General features: G+C 43.4%; 1 protein-coding gene and 1 long non-coding RNA gene across 2 annotated transcripts; one reads left to right on the top strand and one right to left on the bottom strand.

Annotated features, from left to right (window-relative positions):
• Positions 1-3,876: 3,876 nt before the first annotated feature.
• TCTN2 (tectonic family member 2) lies at positions 3,877-13,882 on the top strand. The gene is made up of 18 exons (XM_065692744.1): positions 3,877-4,087; positions 4,854-4,967; positions 5,245-5,318; positions 6,040-6,235; positions 6,467-6,567; positions 6,818-7,014; positions 7,238-7,361; positions 7,709-7,844; positions 8,504-8,569; positions 9,391-9,519; positions 9,817-9,894; positions 10,213-10,293; positions 10,662-10,773; positions 11,054-11,157; positions 11,552-11,708; positions 12,350-12,472; positions 13,021-13,112; positions 13,623-13,882. The coding sequence occupies exons 1-18, from the start codon at positions 4,012-4,014 to the stop codon at positions 13,736-13,738; spliced, it is 2,076 nt and encodes a 691-aa protein (XP_065548816.1). The 5' UTR covers positions 3,877-4,011; the 3' UTR covers positions 13,739-13,882.
• LOC136021007 (uncharacterized) lies at positions 4,776-5,724 on the bottom strand. Its single transcript, XR_010615632.1, has 3 exons — positions 5,411-5,724; positions 5,074-5,158; positions 4,776-4,949 (listed from the first exon to the last, which is right to left on the bottom strand). It is a non-coding gene; the product is annotated as an uncharacterized LOC136021007 (long non-coding RNA).
• Positions 13,883-14,090: the final 208 nt, after the last annotated feature.

Here is a 14,090-nt window from a genome sequence, read left to right as displayed (position 1 = left end):
GGGGCCCAGAACTGGACGCAATATTCCAGATGCGGCCTCACCAAGGCTGAGTAGAGGGGGAGGAGAACCTCTCTTGACCTACTAACCACTCCCTTTCTAATGCACCCTAAGATGCCATTTGCCTTCTTGGCCACAAGAGCACATTGCTGGCTCATGGTCATCCTCCTATCCACCAGGACCCCCAGGTCCCTTTCCCCTTCACTACTTTCCAGCAGGTCAACCCCCAACCTGTACTGGTACATGGGGTTGTTCTTCCCCAGATGCAAGACTCTACACTTGCCCTTGTTAAATTTCATCAAGTTTCTCCCCGCCCAACTCTCCAGCCTGTCCAGGTCTCGCTGAATGGCAGCACAGTCCTCTGGTGTGTCAGCCACTCCTCCCAGTTTTGTGTCATCAGCAAACTTGCTGAGGGTGCACTCAGTTCCCTCATCCAGGTCATTGATGAAAATATTGAACAGCACCGGTCCCAGCACCGACCCCTGAGGAACTCCACTAGTCACAGACCTCCAGCTAGATTCTGCGCCATTGACCACAACTCTCTGCCTTCTTCCTTTCAACCAGTTCTCGATCCACCTCACTACTTGATCATCAAGCCCACACTTCCTTAGCTTATCTATGAGGATGCTGTGGGAGACAGTATCAAATGCCTTACTGAAATCAAGAAAAACCACATCTACCGCTCTACCATCATCCCTCCACCTAGTCACTTCCTCATAGAAGGCTATAAGGTTGGTCATACATGACTTCCCCCTCATAAAACCATGTTGGCTGTTCTTAATGACCCCCTCATCCTTGATATGCCTAGTGATGGAGTCAAGAATAAGTTGTTCCATCATCTTTCCAGGGATGGAGGTAAGGCTGACCGGTCTATAATTACCCGGGTCCTCCTTCTTGCCCTTCTTATAGATTGGTGTGACCTTTGCCATCCGCCAATCCTCAGGCACCTCGCCCATTTCCCACGACTTACCAAAGATGATGGAAAGTGGCCTAGCAATGACCTCCGCCAGCTCCCTCAGCACCCGTGGGTGCATTCCATCCGGACCCATCGATTTACAGATGTCCAGTTTGCACAGCTGATCCCTAACCCAATCCTCATCTACCAAAGCAAACTCCTCCTTTGTCCTGACTCCTTCTGGGGCTATAGAAATCCGGGGCCCTCGGGGAGAGTCTGCAGGAGTAAAGACAGAGGCAAAGAAGGCATTCAGCACCTCTGCCTTCTTTATATCCTCTGTCTCCAGGGTACCCACTTCGTTCAGCAGTGGGCCTATATTGCCTCTTGTTTTAGTTTTATTTGCTATGTATTTGAAGAAGCCCTTTCTATTGTCTTTAACCCGACTAGCAAGATTGAGTTCCAAGGAGGCCTTAGCTGTCCTAATTGCCTCCCTACATCCTCTAACAACTGTCCTATATTCCTCCCAAGCGGCCAGCCCCTCCTTCCATAATCCATAGATTCTCCTTTTCCACTTGAGTTTGCCCAGCAGCTCCTTGTTTAACCACGCCGGTCTCCTAGATCCCTTACTTGACTTCCTACTCATTGGGACGCTCCGATCCTGAGCTTGGAAGAAGCGGTCCTTGAATGCTAACCAACTATCTTGAGCCCCTTTACCGCCTAGTACACTTTCCCATGAGACTTCCCTTAGCAGTTGACTGAAGAGGCCAAAGTTGGCCCTTCGGAAATCCAGAACTGTGGCTTTGCTAGGTATTCTATTCCTCCCACACAGGATCCTAAACTCCACCATCTCATGGTCACTGCAGCCAAGGCTGCCATTGACCGTCACCACTTCGACCAAACCCTCCTTGTTGGCGAGTACTAAATCTAGCAGCGCTGCTCCCCTAGTTGGTACGTCCACCATTTGCATTAAGAAATTATCATCAATGCACTCGAGGAACCTCCTAGACTGTGAATGACTGGCTGTGTGAGTCTTCCAGCAAATATCGGGGTAATTAAAGTCCCCCACGACGACTAAGGCATGTAGTCGCGAGGCTACTTCCAGTTGCCTGTAGAAAGCCTCATCAACTCCTTCGTGCTGATCAGGAGGTCTGTAATAGACCCCCACAACTGTATCACCCGTGCCAGTCAGCCCCTTGATTCGTACCCACAGACATTCCACTTGCTCCTCATCCGACCCCGGACAGAACTCAATACATTCTAGTTGCTCTCTCACGTAAAGAGCAACTCCACCACCTCGCTTCGCTGACCTATCTTTCCTAAAAAGGACATAGCCATCCATGACCACATTCCAGTCATGTGAACTGTCCCACCATGTCTCTGTAATCGCCACTAGATCATAACCTTTAGCCCGCACACAGACTTCTAACTCCTCCTGTTTATTCCCCATGCTGCGTGCATTGGTGTACAGGCATTTCAGGGAGCCAGTCCTAGTACTCTTTTTCCCCTGCGGGACAGGGTCTAAGGAGCTATCCTTTCCCACAAGTGAAACAAGAGATTGATAGTCCTCCTTAGCCCGCCATCCTTCAATCCCTAGCATGTTCCTCTTGGGCTTGTCCCCAACAGGCCCAGTTAAATCCCCTCCCCCCTTCCTAACTAGTTTAAAGCCCTGTCAATAAGCCCTGCTAACTCCTGCCCCAAAACCCTTTTTTTTCTCTGGGACTGGTGTATCCCGCCTGTCACCAGCAAACCAGGTGTCCCATACAGCAGCCCGTGACTGAAAAACCCAAACCCCTGCCTTTGGCACCAGTCACGTAGCCATACATTAACCTGCAGAGTCTTCTTATATATCCCTTCACCCTCGCTTGCAACAGGTATGGAGGCAAACACCACTTGCGCTCCAGACCCTTTAACCAGCCGTCCCAGGGCCCTGTAGTCTCTCTTCATTGCCCTTACGTTCCTCGTAATAATTTCGTCACTGCCAACCTGAAAAACCAGCAGTGGGTAGTAGTCAGACGGCTGCACCAGTTCAGAGAGCTTCTTTTTAACATCTCTAATCCGAGCCCCAGGCAGGCAGCAGACCTCCCTGTGTGGTGGATCCGGTCGACAAATGGGCCCTTCTGTTCCCCTCAGAAGGGAGTCACCCACCACAATTACTCTTCTTTTCTTCTTGGTTGGGGAAGTTCTGAGGCATGTGGGTGAGTGACTAGCCCTGGGTGACTCACTAGATAGATTTGCCTCACCATCTCCATTCACCTGGCCCTGAATTTCCAAGACCTCATACCTGTTATTCAAGGGCAACTGGGAGGGAGGAAGGGATTGTGAGGGTTTTCGCTTACCTCTCCGAGGAGGAACCTCCCTCCATCCATCCTTGTCCATTAAGCTCTCTCCTTCTGTCTGATGGTAGGAGGGAAGGGGATCCATATCTTGTTGAACCACTTCCCTCTGCCCTTGCCTTAGGGTGTGGTTCCACCAATCTATTTCACTTTCACACTCTCTAATGGCTCTCAACCTTTCTACCTCCTCCCTCAGTTCAGCCACCTGCCTGAGCAGGTCATTTATTTGCTCACAGCGAACACAAGCAGTGTCACTGGCTCCCTCCAATACAAGTGCCAGGCTCAGGCATTCGCTGCAGCCAGAGACCTGCACAGCTGCATGTGTGCAGGAAGGCTCAGTCTGGATACCCACATTAGTGCTCACTACAGCTTTCGATCGTGTTGTAACCATGATCTATCTGGTCAATCAATCCGTCTACGTCCCTCAGCACTCCTTCCCCCTCCTGTACTCCAGGCGAGTCCTCTCGATGAGGCGGTTGGAACGCTTCCCTGCCCGCTCGCCTGCCCGCTCGAACTGCCGCGCAAACTGCCTCGACCCTCTGCCTCGACGCTCTCTGTTTGCCGGCTCTGTTCGCCGCGCTCCCTGGGAAGGTTTTTTAGCCACTCCCAGCTGGTGCCATTCTACCAGAAATTCCCTGCCGTGAGGGGCGAGCCGTGCCCCCGCCCGCCCAATGCGCTCCGCCGGTGGCCCCGTCCCGCCCCGTCCGTTGCCATGGAGCCGCGCGGGCGCCGCAAGATGGCGGCCGGGAGGGAGCCGGCGCCGTGGAGGGGCCCTCCTTAGGCGCCATGGAGGCTGCTTTGCTCTCGGCGCTGCTGGCGCTGCTGGCGGAGCCCCGCACCGGGCAGCGCGCTGGGGACCCCGGTGGGTGCAGCGCGTCAGGGCCGCGGAACTGCTGAGGGAAGGGGGGTAAAAGGGCGGGCAGGGTGTGGGGAAGGGGTCGGGGGGGGGGGGAAGATGGAGCCGTTCATGCTGGCCCTGTCAGCCCTGGTACGGCCTGTAAAGGAGATTGTAGTGGAACTCAGCTTGGAGCCCTGCGCGTGAAACTGCCCACGTGCGGAGGGCATTAGTGTGCAGCAAGCCCATCACACCTAATAGAGGTACAGCCCCCATACCGTTCATAGCTGCAAGGATCGAAAGTGTAAACTGAAGTCAGCAAGAAATGCTAAATACAGTGTTGTCTGTCCCGTGTGTATCTGTGTGGGCCGGGAAGAGCTGCAGCCTCCTGCCGTAAAGTTGTTCTAATGAGGATTTACTGAGCATCTTGGCAGTTGTGAACTTGTGGGACAGAAAGCTACAGTGAGCCCAGTGCTCTGGCACTGCATGAATGCAGATACAGGCCTGCACTGGGCAGCACGAGATAGTTTTGTTGTGTGAATGCAGATACAGGCCTGCATTGAGCATCACGAGATAGTTTTGTTCTATGAATGCAGATACAGGCCTGCATTGAGCATCACGAGATAGTTTTGTTCTATGAATGCAGATACAGGCCTGCATTGAGCATCACGAGATAGTTTTGTTCTATTTGTGACAATATACAGTATAGGAGGTAAGATGTAAATATGTTTTGCAAATGTTACCTTTTTCACTTAACATGTGTAAAGACTTGCTTCTCTCTCTCTTCTTTCAGTCTTTCAGCCTTCATTTATCCATATGTCAGGGCCCAGAGTCAGTTTGTTATTTCTTGGAAATTCTTCAGCTGTTAATTTTTCCATATATTTAAGCCCTAGAGATGAAGAGACAGGTAAGAACACCCCTCCCCCAGCAGTGTGTAAATAAATGTTTGACTTATTCATATCTCCTGACACTAAAATTACTGGAGAAATGCACTTGAGTGCTTTGATACTTACTGAAATAGGAACTCCAAAGGACTTTGCTGATGAAGCCCTTAGTCTTCTGTTGACTCCTTGTCAGCTGGGCCTGAGAATCTGCCTACTTGAAGGCACAAGAAGAGTTTAAATGTGCTACTGATTGCCCAGCCTGGTCAAAATGACAGTGGAATGCTTTTCATTTTGATATAGGAATATTGCAACTCGCCAATTGCAATGGAAGTGAAAGCGCTGGTGACTGGAATTTGAACGTAACACGTGGTATGGTATGTAAAATACCGATTCTTGCCTAAAATGGGAAGGACTGGACTATTATATAGTAAGGGGCTAATGAACCACTGGCAAAATGTTAACGTACCAACAACTCAGTTTGAATGTCTTGCCTCTGTGTGTGTGCCCTTCCTGTAGTTTGCTGAGGTGCCGCTTTGGTGCTGGTTTCTTCTTGCCTTCCTTGTCTCCGGAATTGCCTGTACTTCCTGGTTGTCTGTAGCATTTGAGACTGTTTCAGATCTGCTGGAAAGAGATAATAGAAATAAAAAGCAATCCTTTTAAACAGCATGAGCTCTGGAACATCTGTATTGATTAGGCTTGTCTTCAGTGTTATGTTGTATATAATTCCGTAGGGATTTTATCAGCTCTGTAGTTATCTAGTTTTCAGCTGAAGGAGGCTGTAAAAACTGAAACTCACTTTTCAGTATTTGTTCTGTTCTTTAGAACATGTGATTTCTGTGGTAACAATCTCTGTGCGTGCCTCAAAGTTCTGTGCACAGTTCATATCCTCTCTCTATTTGCATATCTCAGTAGCAGACCCTTTGTCAGTCCGCTCTCAATATCCAATTTTGTATAGGAAGCATATCATTGCGTTGTAGTGCTGACAAACCCCAGTGAAGTGAAAACTTCTCTTTCAGAAGCTAAAGAGTGGTCTAAATAAGAGTAATTGAATACAAGCCACCAAAGCTGTCAAACCTGATTTTGCATTTCTTCCAGAGCATTTCCAAACTGACTATCAGCTTGTCTAGAAATCTGCAGCTGTGTTTGCCAAATGCCACTGACTGCTGCACAGCACCTCTTTGTGTGGTCGAAACGCTCCAGGTTTTAGCTTGCCGTGACTCAGTGATATTGGCGCATCTCCTGGTTCAAGCTGAAATATATGCCAACTCTTCCTTTACAGGAAGCGTGTCAGGTGAGTGTTTAGATGTGCTAAAGGAGAAATGGCATTTTGGTTGTTCTTTTCCTCTAAATATGAAAAAAAAAGAATACATTTGATTTTGGGCGGCAGTAAGAGATGGTGAATAATCATCAATGGAATTCAACAGAAGGTTTGTACACAGAATAAATTGCAGTGCACGTGGTCTATTTGGATTTCTGTCCATCTAATCTGATTTTATCTTCTTCTTTTTTAATTCTTTTACAGAAAATGCCATTATCATCCCAAACCAGGTGTTCCAGCCCTTGGGCTCTTGTCCTTGTGACTTGACAGCTGGAGCTTGTGATGTTCGTTGTTGCTGTGACCTGGTACTTATTTCATATTAAACTTTGAAGTGTTTAAAATTTCTAGGTTCTTTCTATAGCCTGGGGGGGGAGAGAGGTTCTGAATGGGATTCAGACTAGATAGGGCTAGAGGGCTTGTTTTGGCTATTCCAGTGTTTCTAACAGTAAATATGACCTTTCTCTTCAAAATTGGTTTGATTCACCTTCAAGTATGGCTATAGTGCCTATGGTAATGCAGTTACTGTGCTACAGTGACCTTCCTTTTCCCTTTCAGGAGTGTTCACCAGACTTGAAGCAGTTATTCAGTGAATCATGTTTCACTGGAGTGTTTGGTGGGGATGTAAACCCACCTTTTGATCAGCTGTGCTCTTCTCAGTCAATGGAATACATCCCTGATTGGTTTCCATTCCTTTGTGTACAGTCTTCTCTTAACAACACACCATTTCTTGGCTACTTCTATCATGGCTCTGTGTAAGTCTGAAGGAATTTATTTTCTCAACACATGCATTAAGCATGTTACTGAAAATAGAAGCTGGTTTTATAATGAAAGTTACTTTGAAATTAGAATGTTAGGACGTGAACTTTAAATGCAAATGGAGAAATATCATTGGTACTGTATGAAAACATGGGACATGAAAGCAGATGTATATTTATTGGTGTGAGATAGAGGTTTAATTTTTTAACTTGCTTGCAGTTCTGCACCCAAAGTTCCTTCATTTAAGATCCCGTTGCAAACTTCTCCTGGGAAACTTTTCACTGGTTACAGTCAAGGAGATCCAATTATGGCAGAAGAAAATGAGTATTTTACCATTCCCCAGGTAATCTCTTTGTGTTTATGATATTTTGATTTCTCTTTGTTTGATACTCTCTGTATATCACACTCCTTATGGCTTTGTAACCAGATTCTGCAACTTGCTGTTTCAAGTGGAGGAATATATTTCTTTAAACCTAAAAAGGCCCAAAATCATTATTGAAAGTAAACATTATCCTTCCTGATCTCCCTGTTCATCTCCCAAAATCATGTCTTAATTACTGCAAGAGGTAACAGCAAGCTTAGCATCCCAATTAATAGTTTATGACTTATCATTTCACTAACAGTCTTCAAATGAAAAGCAAGAGGCTGGAGCAATGTCCAATGTCCTTATTTCTGTTGAACCACCTGCAGCAATCCATGGCTGGACAGTGTGTTGTAAATGCCCCTGTGGCATACCTCCAGGACTTTGATGTCAGATGCCTTACCAGTCTAGCATCTTATGAGGAAGGACTGCCCCATGACGTGAGGATAAACAGTGGTACTGGAGGTATGCTGCATAAACCTGAACAGAAATGGGGTTTATGTTTCTCAGAGCTGCTAGAACAGAGCAAACCCAAGGGCTTGACATGGTAGCTACGTATCTCTGTTACTTGGTGGCTGTAGTTCAGCATTTGGGGATGGTCTGTTTCTGATGACCATCTATCAGCTGTCACTCTGTTTCTGAAGATTTAGGATATAAGAAATAGTGGGATTGGCTTTTGTTTTCCATTTATCTGTTTCTGGTGACTCATACTGGTTATGGTCTGAGGTGACAGAACAGCATCCCTCCCGCTATTTTCAGACTGTTGCAGAGCCCTTTTCCTGTCAAGAGGGTGCAGTATCATCATTTTAGAATTAGTGAGAAGTGGTTACTGTCTACATTATGAAAGCATATACTTATGAAGTGTCATTCTGCAGTTTGAGATGATTACCAGCATGAAAATAATGTATTTGATGTCATTGTCTGATTTTGTTCATCTCTATTACCTTTGTAGTCACAGAGATAACTGTGCTCTCAAAATACAGAGCTGCCTTGGTCTTTTACCAGTATTAATTTTCTAGATAGTTTTCTACTCATTGTTATAACAAGGATTCCACTTGGGATGTGAAAACAGTGTGTCTGTCTCATTAGTCAGGAATACTGTAGCATTTGTTTTTCATTCTCAGACTTCATCCAACAAAATGTTGTCTATAGGAACATCACTGACACTGGCAAATTCATCACTGAAAGCGGTATGTGTCTTCCATTTAATGTTTCTTACCTAACCTGGACTGTGTAAGAAATAGATTATTTTGATGCCTAGAATGTCTGCTGCAATTAGGAGGTATCTTATGTGTTATTGTATACTCAAGAAGTAAACTGTTTTGCTTACTCTGAAGCAGCAAGTACTTAATTTACCCTAACTTCATTTAAAGTTGGTTAAGAAATAAGATCCTTTAGCTTATATTAAAGTAATTATTGAGAAGAAAAAAGTCTAAACAAACAAAACCCCAAAGACACAAAGCTTTAAAAAGAAAATCCCAAAGAATAACACAGAAGTGGGATGGACAGTGTAAGCAGATAGACATGTGTCTGGTTTGTAACCTCTTGTTACAAAAAAGGCCTTTTGAAGGGCCTTTGTCAGCCAGTGAAGCAATTATTTGATGTAGAACAGTGGTTCCCACTCAGTGGGAGGATAATGCAGCACAAATTAAACTAATGGAATCCAAGCTAATGCATTTTTCTGGGCAGTGAGGGCTGCCTGGGAGGGATGAGATGAAAGCAGGGAGAGAGCAGAGAGCTGCATCAGCTGGTGAAGTCCAGTGCTGGGCTCTTCTGGAGAGGTTTAGCTACACAAGGACCTGGAATCACTGATGTTAAAGCATTGAGAAGCTGAGGGATTGTACTGTTGCACTGTCCTGATGAGATGGGACTTTAACAGTGAAATAAATTCTCAAGAAGAGGAATATTTTAATTCCCAAGCTTTCCCGCAGCTTTTTAATATGTTCTTTTTCAGCTCCAGTAACACAGCTTTCTATGCTTTTCATTATGGCCTTTTCTTTTCTTCTGACAGAAAGTCTTCCTACTGCTGAGGTTTTATGTCAAAATGTAACATTTGCGGAGCATTATGCATTCATTTGGAAAGACAAGAACATAGAGCAAGTAAATGTCACAGTCTTCCTCGGAAGCTTATGTGATGGAGGTATCATGAACTTTCTCTGAGTTTTTGATGGGTATTTTTCTTCAGCATGAAAGTTCTATGATAGAATCTCTTATTTACTATAATACTTCAAAAGGATTCCCCCTGGACTCTGGAAAGAAAATTTAAGGGGCTGATTTTCATTAATTTGTATTATTTGTGTTACTAATGAAGGATGAACGTTTACATCCTACATAGAGCATACTTTACTCCAATTTACAGCATAATTTATGCCAAGTTACTGCATATTTTTGCTTATTTACTTATTTAAAAGTAAAGTAATATTTTTTGTTTTACCAGAAATACTGACCCAGAGATTCACAGTCCAATTTCTAAGTTTAGAGAGCACTAATACAACAGAACTGTCTGGGAATCCAGGTATTGATATTTTACTTTGCCTCTTACAAGTGAAAAGAACTCATACGGTCCAGATTATTATCAGTGACTGTGCTGTATCTGGTTTATATGTTATGTTGCTAGCCCTGACCTTCCTGTCTCAATGCATTGTCATTGTAATAACTGGGGTTGGTTCTGAGGCTTTTTTTGTATAGATATTGATTACTTAAAGTGAACGTATTTCTACTGTAATGGAAATGGCTGTTCATCTACTTCAGAAGTAATGACATTTATTATTAAAACAATGCTAATGCTTATAGATTCTTATACAGTGCTCAGGATTTACCCTTCTATGTTTAGGTTATCAAGTTGGAAAGCCAGTGAGAGCTGCAAATCTGAATGCTTCTGATACTTCTGGAAGCCTAAACATTTGGCAGCCAGGTACTGGCTTGTGAGATTGCAACTTCAGCTGTAGTTAATGCTAAAATGTTGTGGGTGTTTTCTTTTGGCTTTGGTTTGTTGCGTGGTTTTTTGTTTGGTTGTTTTCTTTTTCACTTATTTCAGTTAAGAATCTCTGCCAAATATTACTTTTCTGGACTATTCCTTCTAGACTATTCCCTAGCCTTTGTTCGAAAGTCAGTGGTAAGCCTCTAATGCTTTCTTGGGATGTTTAAGTTGAACTTGTGTCCGTCTTTGAATTATACAACCTGCGTTTTGCATTCTCCTGCTTGATATTTTTGCACAAAATTGAAAGCTAGAAATTGAAAGGTTGACAGAGGAAAGCTCAGTAAGATGTCTTCATTTCATAGCTGGCAGAGGTTTATGTACATCAGCAACTCATACACCAGTTATATTTGGGCTGGATTCACTCTCTGGGTGCACTCTAGAAGTTGGAATTGATGAAGATTGCAGCCTTTTAAGGTGAGCTATGTAGGTTGAATTGTTTTTCTCCACATTTTAAAAGGGAAATTATAATAACGGCTTCATTTGGATCTCTCTGTATTCAAATGAGGATTATGTTGGGGTGGAATGCTTTGCTCTTTCTTCCCCCTAACAGATGACTCAATAGTTCAAGTTTGGTTTTGTTGAATGATAACATCTTTCAGAGGAAACTGACCTTATGGTACAATAATATTGGGACACAGAGTGGTCAACAGTACAGATATGCTTTTTTGTCTAATCTCACATTCTCATTTCGCAGAGGAAATGTGACTGAGAAATTGAATTCATTAATACAAGCTACTCATATTGGAAAAAGAGACAATTCAAGTCACAGTGATCCAAATGACTGGGTGGAAATTATACGTAAGTGAGGTCTGTGCGTTTTTTGATAGTCTAAATATGTACACATGATGAATAGAGCATCTCAAAACCAAACTGTAACTTCAAATGCCTAAAGATACTGTTTTTTTGTGTCTGCATCCATTCATCCATCCATATATGTGCACACACGCACACATGTAACTCAGTATGTACACGGATAATGCACTAATGTGTATTCTGCTAGGAACCTGTACACATATGACTTTGTTCTCTGTTAATAAAATACTCTTTTATGTGCATTTTACAGAGAGAAAACATTTTCTGTATGTGTTCCTGTTTGACAGTTACCAGTATTTCACTGGACTATAGCAATAATATTATGGAAAATATGTTTTCCATAATACATGCATTTAAATAACTCCATTCTCCTCCATAGGTCTTGATCCATTTAATTCTGATACCAATGTGAGCACTGGAATCTTCAAAGGCATTTGTGCAGATATTCCTGCAAACCTGAATATTCGCATAATCTTCGCTGAAGTGGGTGCAGTGCAAGGGGTTCCCCAGCAAGAGATTCTTGCTGTGCAGATCAGGTAGAGTTATGTCTCTGGCTATTTGACAGGTGAATGCTTCATTCTGAGCCTTGCTTGCCTCACATATCCAGGTTAAATTTTAGAAACAAAAGCGTTATTTTGTTGTCTCTGATTTTTTACGCACCTTTTATTTGTGCAGCCCAGATTCCTTTATCACACCAGGTTTGCCTTTCTTCCTCTGAAATGAAAATTGAAGAAAATATTAATACTGCAAAGTGGATAATCTTTCTACCTCAAAGTATTGAATAAAATCTAGAACCTGCCAGTAGTAGATACATGCAAGGCATTCCATCGGAACATTTTAATTTCTTGTCATATGTTGGAAGTGACAGCATTGGCCTGTGTTCTGGCTTACCCTAATGCAGAGCTCTTGGAGGCTGTGGTAAATGCTTTATTCTTTCCTGAAACAGACAATTTTTGCTTTACAAAGACTTCACTTTCTCCCCAGTCCAATAAACAAGACTTTGTTCCATTTTACTTCATTTCCAGACTTGGCAAGTTCTCCCCCTGTATGGTGATGTAGACCCAGAGATCATCAATCTCCTCTTAAACACTGTGTGTTTTGTCCTTTCATTTTGTCCTTTTTAGGCTCTAAATTTCCATTTACAGCCCTCAAGTAATAGTCATGCATATTCTTACAGTTACTCAACAGTGATATGGCAATTCCAGTGTGGGCTTACCTGTGAAAACACCAGCCTTCTTCCCATCACTGCTGCTGTTCAGTTTATTAAGGTGCCAGCTCAACCACCCATTCCAATGACAAGGTAATTTCTGTAACAGCACTGATACTTCCCATTGCGTTAAGCAGATTTAATGTTATTAGCGATCAAAAGGTTGCTTACTTTGGCTGGGTGGAATAAAGAGAGCAAGAAGGGCTGGTTCAATGATTTATTAGATAAAACTTCTGATAATGACAGTCTTCCCCAGGAACATGAAGAACATAAAGAGCTGTAAATCACTCTGGGAAGCTGCAGTTTGGTTTTAGCAGAAAAGCTTCTGCTTCTTCTGTTTACTTGAGTGGGAAAAAGGGTGCTGAGTGCAGCTCCTAAAGTATCCATTGTCTGAAAATGCTCATCACAAAATGACTAAAAATGACTGAAATGGAATAGAGGGAAGCTCCTGGTTTTGTTAGAGAAAAGTCAAAAGAATAACGAGAGGTTTGTGGTTTAGTTTTGTTTTTCCTGTAACCTGGATACTTTCTCTCTTGTTTTCCCTACTTGTGCTGTTCTTTGGTGCTGTAGTTAATACAGCTGGGTTTTATGTTGGTGGTGTTAATACACGTGCTTTTACGGGTGGTGTTTTTTTCTTCTAGATCTCAGTCTAATTATTGGACAGAATTTGACTGCAATCGAGATGATGTGTGCTGGCCCCAACTTTTTTATCCAGTGACACGGTTTTACACAGGTAAAAATAATAACCCATATGGAATGCCATGAACTGGCTGCTAGATGTGTGGAGTTCAGTCTGAAAGGATGCTTTGTGGCGGGGAGTTAAAATTTCCCTTTTAGAAAGCATGGTCCAAGAAGCCAGTTTTATTTTTTCCTTGATAACACATTAATTTCTTAGTTAGACTCCTGGAAAAGGTAATTACTGGAAGTGTAAAACTGTGCTGGGATTGTGTCTTGTGGGAGACTGTAGGTTTAATGTCTGGCCTTTCAAAGGGCCTCAAAGCACGTGGACTCTGTACTGGGGGCTACATGGATTGAGGCAACTGACATGCTTATTATCTGCATGACTTTAGGGACTAAAGTTACACAAAGTAGGAAGTTTGAGAAGTATGAAGTGTCTTACTTCTTGCTTTATGCTGCATTATTGTGTTCAGGTTCTACACATACTTTAACCTGTTTCATTTGGGTTGTTGTTTAAAATGTAGCACTCTTATGTTCATACTTCTTTTTCCTTTCTATTTTGCAGGAGAACCATATTCCCAGTGTCTTGCTAAAGGCCTGTCATTGGCATTCCTTGTTTTACTTGCAGCAATTACGAGTAACCCTTGGTTTTCACGATTTTGTAACAGTTGCTTGGTTTAAAAATGTTGATGTAAAGAGAACCACTTTTGTTAATATTTTAAGTACTTCTGGGTAAAATTTATGGAGAAATATTCTTGAATGTTGTAGACATTTCATATAAATATGTAAAGATACATAAAATGAATACTCGTACGGGGTACAGAAGATGGATGTGTTATTTAAAACAAAAAGTCACAGGATGATGTTTAAGCTCTAGACTCCAAGTCTGGAGGACAGTGGTGGTGACAGCAGCACGGTGAGCTCAGAGTCCAGGGTCCTCCTCACGCGTGGATCTCTGTCCGCTCAAGCTTGTTCTCTTCTGTGGGTGTTAGTGGGTCAAGGTGGCAGTCCCTTCCACAGTAAACCCCTCGTG

The sequence above is a fragment of the Lathamus discolor genome, chromosome 12 (assembly GCF_037157495.1).
Source record: "Lathamus discolor isolate bLatDis1 chromosome 12, bLatDis1.hap1, whole genome shotgun sequence".
Classification (NCBI taxonomy): domain Eukaryota; kingdom Metazoa; phylum Chordata; class Aves; order Psittaciformes; family Psittacidae; genus Lathamus; species Lathamus discolor.
This window is presented reverse-complemented; position numbering and strand designations above follow the sequence as displayed.

Coding starts and splice junctions, on each gene's coding strand:
- TCTN2 (XM_065692744.1), top strand. CDS start 4,012: ATGGAGGCTGCTTTGCTCTCGGCGCTGCTGGCGCTGCTGGCGGAGCCC. Junction 9,520..9,816: donor CGGAAGCTTATGTGATGGAG/GTATCATGAACT, acceptor TTGTTTTACCAG/AAATACTGACCCAGAGATTC. Junction 12,473..13,020: donor CCACCCATTCCAATGACAAG/GTAATTTCTGTA, acceptor TTTTTCTTCTAG/ATCTCAGTCTAATTATTGGA.